Here is a 7,336-nt window from a genome sequence, read left to right as displayed (position 1 = left end):
CACATAGCTTCAACGATGCCACCATTGCTACTCCCGTTATTAACTCCCATGACTTGTTCCACCCGCACCACCGCATGCTAAATAACCCCAACTTCTACGACCCACCACCGTCTGCCGTCGATTGCGTCAGCCCTCCATCTCCATTTCCTCCACCTCTACACTCACTCGATACGAATCAGGCCGGGTTCTTTCTCATGCCGAAACTTGAACATTATGGCTGTAACATCGACTTCAGTAACAGTCTGAATCTTATTGGGCTGAACTTGGCTGGACATACGTACTTTCCGGTCGGGGAGGATGATATTATGAATCAGCTTGGCCGCCGGTCGAGGTCACTGGAAGCCGGTTTGATGAACTCCCCGAGATGTCAGATTGAAGGGTGTAATGCCGATCTTTCCCTTGCTAAACACTACCACCGCCGGCATAAGGTTTGTGAGTTTCACTCCAAGGCGTCCATCGTCCTCGCCGCGGGTTTGACTCAGCGATACTGCCAACAGTGCAGCAGGTATTTCTCCATCATGCAGTTTTACCATTTTACCACTAAAAACCAAAACTTTTCACACCTTCTTACGTGTTGAGTTGAGTTAACGTACGTTCATGAATATTTTCAGAAAATTGTTTGTAAGTAATCACAATCGATATTTTATGGAAAACCATTTATGAAACTAACTTAAACCTATCAATCGAAGATGAAAGTAAGTGATAAGAAAACTTGAAGGTTCAGGTAGATAACGACGAAGACAAATTAAATCGGTTTTACGTACCCAATTAACTAATTGTCCAATTACTGTTTTGCCCAGTTACCATTTCAAAGATAATTTAGTAAAAAACTGTTTTTATTGTTTATAAATGTTGGTAAAAAGATTCCATATTCTGGAGGAGTTCGATGAAGGGAAGAGAAGTTGTCGGAAAAGATTGGCTGATCACAATCGCCGGAGAAGAAAGTCGTCGCAAAATGAATCAACAATGCTCATAAACGACCAACCTTGAAAAATGTAACTAGTAAGCACTATACCTGATATAGTATTCCTATCTAAACTTTAAATCTAAATCTAAATGTACTCTTACACATGAAATTCTTTTTGTAGGGTCTCTCGTGGGCTCAATCTCCACCACGAACCTCATAGATTGTTCTTAAAGATTGTCCGATTATCAAAGGGGATATAAGTTATTCATTAGCATCATATATCTATTTTTAACTCGAATGTATAAATGGGATTATATGAGTCTTATTAGCAGTGAACGTCTTAGTTATAAGTAATTGGAATACCATATTATGATTCATAAACTTTATACTTGTATTATCTTTTATTTTGAAGTATTCCAAATGTTAAAAAGACTGAGGAGGTCGAGGTTTAAGTCCATTCTGGAACATATATGTAATTAAGAGTAGTTTTAACACTAGATTAGATTTATCATTTAAGAAAAAGTGTTTTAAAGTCAGTGATGTGAAAATCCATAAGAGATGTTCTAGTGTAGTATCATTTTCTTTGGTCCGGTGACATTATGATTGCCTTTTTATGTTGTTGTGAAACCGATTTGTAATGATGTTAAGCAGTTAGGGGTGATATAACCTTATAGTTAAAAAGGTAGTTTTCTACTTGTAATACTATAGTAATTACAAATATAGATATTTTATAAATATACAAAAGTATGGCTTTTACAATGCTTTTGTTTTCAGGTTTTTTAAATACTAAATCCTAATTAAAGGGGTCTGAATTATTTCCTTTTTGCATGGTGATATGATAATTTCCTCAAAAGTTTCAAGAATTGAACGTGTGGGGTTAAAATGTAAACAATAATTGGAGTGGAGTGAAACATTTAAAAGAGGTTTAAAAAATGTTTATTGGTTTACAAAGATGTTAAAAACTCGATATTTTTTCTCCCAAAACAGAAATTACAATAATGTTTAAAAGTTAAAAGCTTTTATACATTATCTGGGCCATTGTAAACATACGGATTTACGTCCCAGGCATTGGACGATAATTTAGCGAATAATATATCCATCGTTGGTGATAACTAAAACGTTTTTCAGAACTATTGAAATAGAATTGAAACATTGATTGTTTATACCTTTTAAAGATAACTTGAATTATTTATATAAGATGTAAGAACATCTACAATGAAAAATTTGATAAGAGAGTCGAATGAGGTGACAATGATATTCAATGGATTAAACTTTATCATTATGTGATGTTATGTTGACATTTAATTAATATAGAGTTCAATAACCATTAAATTCTTCAATAATTTTTTTTTATTATATATATATATATATTCCATTGAACTATGTTGACTTCGGTTTGTAAAAATATTAATATAGAATTGTATAGTAAATAAATCGATGATGTGTCAATCTATTAATTTTTAAGACTGGAGGGAGTGTGAGAGAAACCCCCCTTACTTTTTGTGGACTACATCACCCTTTCTCTCACTTTCCTTTCCCTCACCTAAACCCAATGAATGGGTGTGAAGCTTCCCTCACAATTTTGTTTTTTTTTTTTTTTGTTTTTGTTTTTGTTTTTTTTTATTTTTTTATTTTTTATTATTATTCTTAATAAAATTAATTCTTTTTTATGATTTATAATTTTAAATTAATAATAAACATAAAATTTAATTAAAAATAAAAAACATTTCATTAATTAAAATAAAAATTACATTAAACCTAATATTTAAATAAGTAGAAAATAAAAAAAACGCAAACAAAAAATCAAACAAACCACAACATAGAAAACATAATTAATATCCTAATTTGAAAAAAACCAAAATACATCACTCGGAATCGTCGTCATCGTCATCGACCTCATCGTCTTCATCATTCTCCCGAACGTCACTCTCGTCATCGGAATCTTCGCTCTCGACGAACATATCAGAATCCTTGTCTGATTCGTCAAACAAATCATCGTGAGAAAACTCTATCGGCGGCTGAATATGAGTCCTATAAACATGCTCCACCAAATCAACACGAAGGGCGTGATAAATGTCGCGATTGTGTACTTCTCTTCTATTTGCCCTATACTCTTGTGTACCAATGGCTACTCCTTCGACATTTGGCAAAACTTCATTTTTGTTGTACCGACATATCGCTCTTCCTTCGTCTTCAAGAATCATATTATGCAATATGATACATGCATACATTACGTGATGTAACCTTTTCACTTCATATGACCTTGCCCCGGCTGCTAACGTCTCTTAAGTACACCAAATGTTCGCTCCACATCCTTCCTAGTTGACTCTTGTGTCTCTTTAAACTTTTTCCTTTTCGGGTCGTTAGGACATGTAAACGATTTCACAAAAACAAACAAGGGAGGATATATACCATCAGTAAGATAGTATCCACGCTTATATGCTACCCCATTTGCTTGAAAAGGTACATCGTGCGACTTTCCAAGGTAGATATCGTTGAATACCCACGACTGATCTAGCACATTGATGTCATTGTTTGCACCAACTGGACCAAAGAATACATGCCATATCCGAAGATCATGTGATGTGATAGTCTCTAGAACGATTGTTGGCTATTTGTGGTCGCCTCTCATGTACTGACCACGCCATGCGTTGAGGCATAATGACCAACCCCAATGCATGCAATCGATACTACCAAGCATGCCAGGGAATCCATGCTTGCCTTCATGCACCGTGCACAATTGGTGGATATCGTTCATAGTTGGTTTGCGCAAATATCGTTGCCCATAACCCAAACAGATCGCTTTGCAGAACTTGTACACACACTCCCGTACGGTACGCTCTGACATCCTAAAATACTCGTCCCATTTGTCTGCGCCCATACCGTATGCTAACTGACGAATTGCAACCGTGCATTTCTAGATTGGAGAGAACCTTTTATCCGTCTAGCATCCATTTTCCATTGGAAATATGGAAAGCGGCCTTCCAAATTGCAAACAATACGTAAAAATAGTTCCTTCCTCATCCGGAACCGACGTCGAAACTTTATAGCGTAGATGACGTCGTCTGCAAAGTAATCTTTTATAAGAAGATCATGTCCGGCTTTGCGATTTCTACGCAACCGCTACTTTCTTGGTTTGGATCATGCACGAGATGTTTCGCCTACTCGGTTTTGAAAGTATGCAACCGTTTTCGCCATGACGGAACTGATAAACTTAGCCTCCTCTAGAGCCGTCGAATCGGATGATAAAGATGATGACATTTTGATTAATATTTTTTGGAGAGAATAAAAATGTATGAGTAAAAAAAAATGGTCGGATGTTCTGGTACTTATAGTGTGATAAAAGAAAAAAAATTATATATATATATATATATATATATATATATATATATATATATATATATATATATATATATATATATATTAACGGTTATGATAATGTCATTATATGCCAACAAACTATTGCTTTTGGTTTTAAATAGTATTTGATTGGTTTGTGATGCATTCCATGTGTCTAAACTTTCAAATGACCTTCAAAATAAGGTCTTGTTAGATTTTCAGCCGGTTAATAGGTTTCCTTAATGACGTAGCTTTGCTAATGTGGAATGTGTTTGTCCATGTAGATGCCACATTGTTTAGTTTAGGAAAAATGACCCAGAAGAGTGACATAACTTTTGTTTTATACACGTTTAGTCCTTATTGTATTTTTTCTTGTAAAATAAACATTTTAACTTGTTATTTTTGTATACATTCAGTCCTTATGACCGACTACGTGTGACAATAATTAATGAGGTGTTCTCATACTTGGATCATATGAGCACTAGAATCATATGTTATTTGTTCTGGTTTTAGTAATAACATTATACTATTGATATTAGTAACTATGATAGTACAATACCAACTATATTTAATACAAATACAAAATTTCATTTGGTAGCAATACCAACTACATTACATCTGATGAAGAAAATACATTATCCATAATGATTTCAATTGTTGGAAATAGTGTCCACATTCATAACAATTGGTTATACTATTAATAATAATAACATAGTCATTTTGGGTTACACACAAGGAAATGAAACCTCCTATTTCACAACTGCAATCCATCTTCAAAATCCAGGGTCAATTTGAAAAGAAAAAAAAACAGCTGCAGAAAATCGGTCAAAATCGACATTCCAAGGAATTAGGGAAGACTAAATTTTTTGCAATATGTTATTTTGTTTTAGAAGTCCCAATTCGATTTGAGAGAAAGCAATCACAAAGAATCTGATTGTTTGTTATTGAGATAAATGAAACTGAAGTCGGAGACATATTTTTTCTTAGAGAAAACTAGGACACTACCATTATTTGACCGATTCGTGAATTAGGTTATTGATATAAGTGAGGTTATATCCGTGCATGAGAACATCTCGTTAACTACTATCATACTTAGGATGTCACATGAGCAAAACCTAAGAATATCGGTCATAAGGACTAAATTTGTACAAAAACAATAAGGACTTATTTTGCAAAAAAAAAATATATTAAAGACTAAATATGTACCAACTAAGAACTTAACTTGAAGTAGCCGGTCATAAAAACTGAATGTGTACAAAACAACAAGTTAAAGGACTTATTTTATAAGAAAATACAATAAGGACTAAACATATACAAAACGAGAATTGTGTTACCCTTATAGGTTATTTTCCATTTAGTTTATTAAATAAGCGAATGAGAATGGTTTGTAATGCAAATTTTGAGAATATCATTCCCCTTTCATACCCATTGTGAAACCTTTGAGTACCATGAAAAAAACCAACAACGTCATCGTCCTCTTCCTTGAATCCTTCAAATGTCAATAACCTATGGCTCTTACGAGCAGAAGAGATGGCCATTTGATTCTGTCCTTATTTAAGCAATAAAAAATAATCATGGAAACCAGAAAACCTTGCTCACTGATTCTTGTTGATAAGCTTTGATTGGAAACCCTACGATTGCTAATTTTTATATTATTTTGTCTTGATAAGTTGTTAAGTATTTGTTCAGCTCTTGTATTGAGATACAAACTTAAAATCTAAATACTTAAAAACACAAAAAAAACCCATAAAAAGTGCACAAAAAATATATAATTCAAACACTATAAAACATATAATCTCAAATGCTTTTGAGAGAAATGGAAGTATTATTATGGTTTAAAATGATAAAGGTTGTGCGTATTTATAGAATATAAATTGTTTTAAAAAAAAGTAAAAATAAATAAATGAAATTATTCGTTTGAAGAGAGAGAGAGAGAGAGAGAGAGAGAGAGAGTAACATCCCAAATATCATAGAAATTTAAAATTTTCAAAAGACAACTCATTAACCATAAAGTGTTTATAAAAAAGACCATTGTTTTAAAAGTATAATCCTAATCAGAGTATCCCAAGATCCAATGTCATAAAAACAAGAAGATGTGCATGATCACATGTTTGCTTTCCCATGATCATCTGAAGTACTTAAAACAATAAACTGAAACTGTAAGTCAAATCTTAGTGAGTTCCCCCAAAGTATCACCACATAACATAACAAACAACAACATGCAAATATGAGCGTTCAGCCTAACTGGACCGCCTCGTAGGGCCTACAGCCTATCTGGATCGCTCTCTAGGCCTGTAGCCTGACTGGACCACCTCGTAGGGCCTACAACTTATCCGAAACGCCTCGGGTGTCTTAGCCTTCAGCACAAAGCATGACCACCTCAACCCAACCACAATATGTCGACATATACAACAGATAAACATAAACACATATCCAACAAATACAGGTAATCAAACAGATATACTAATCTATCATATAACCAACATAACATCATCCTATATACCCATATACATAACCTAGTAGGTTGGCATTGGTGCCTTCGACCCACAAGTACAATGAGGGAACTCACATTTCAATCCGAACAAATCGCTAAATAGGTCTCTGCTCCGAATATCAGCTTTACCTGTCACCTATTCATCAAATAGTGGTCAATCTCAAATACAACTCAAAATACCCAAAATACCTTTGGGTCAAACTTGGACAAAGTTAAGGTCAAAGTCAAAGTCAACTACAGCAGGTCGCCACGTCGTGGCCATCCTTGTCCACGTCGTGGCCACTAAATGACAAAACAAGCGAGTCTCAACCCAACCACCATGCACTGGAGACCTAGGCCATGTCGTGGGCGCTGACCTCCTAACATCTTAATGTATTAAGTCAATTCCTTGATCTTAAGGGCTCCAAAGCCTAGATTTGGTCCATTCTAAGATCCAAGTGGATAAAGTTTCCAACTTTATCCCTTTAGACTCTCTAAGGGATAAAGATCCCATTTCTAGATCTAAATTGAGCAAAAACATAGCTTGGCTTAGTCCATTAAGCACTTTCTCTTGAAGACTACTAGATCCCCATTTCCATAACGTTTCTAGCATAAAA

The 7,336-nt window shown here is 34.4% G+C and overlaps 1 protein-coding gene across 2 annotated transcripts in view; it reads left to right on the top strand.

Annotated features, from left to right (window-relative positions):
- The window catches only part of LOC111906022 (squamosa promoter-binding-like protein 8), a 2,092-nt gene extending 611 nt beyond the window's left edge, over window positions 1-1,481 (top strand). The window contains exons 2-4 of one of the 2 annotated variants that reach the window (XM_023901764.3): window positions 1-505; window positions 864-995; window positions 1,089-1,481. The exon at window positions 1-505 is cut by the window's left edge and continues 138 nt beyond it. In XM_023901764.3, the coding sequence (XP_023757532.1) occupies window positions 1-505; window positions 864-990 (632 nt within the window). In that variant the 3' untranslated portion in view covers window positions 991-995; window positions 1,089-1,481. Of the gene's footprint in view, window positions 506-863; window positions 1,003-1,088 lie in introns of both variants that reach the window. The other variant, XM_023901763.3, reaches the window with a different exon arrangement.
- Window positions 1,482-7,336: the final 5,855 nt, after the last annotated feature.

The sequence above is a fragment of the Lactuca sativa genome, chromosome 7 (assembly GCF_002870075.4).
Source record: "Lactuca sativa cultivar Salinas chromosome 7, Lsat_Salinas_v11, whole genome shotgun sequence".
Lineage (NCBI taxonomy): Eukaryota > Viridiplantae > Streptophyta > Magnoliopsida > Asterales > Asteraceae > Lactuca > Lactuca sativa.
This window is presented reverse-complemented; position numbering and strand designations above follow the sequence as displayed.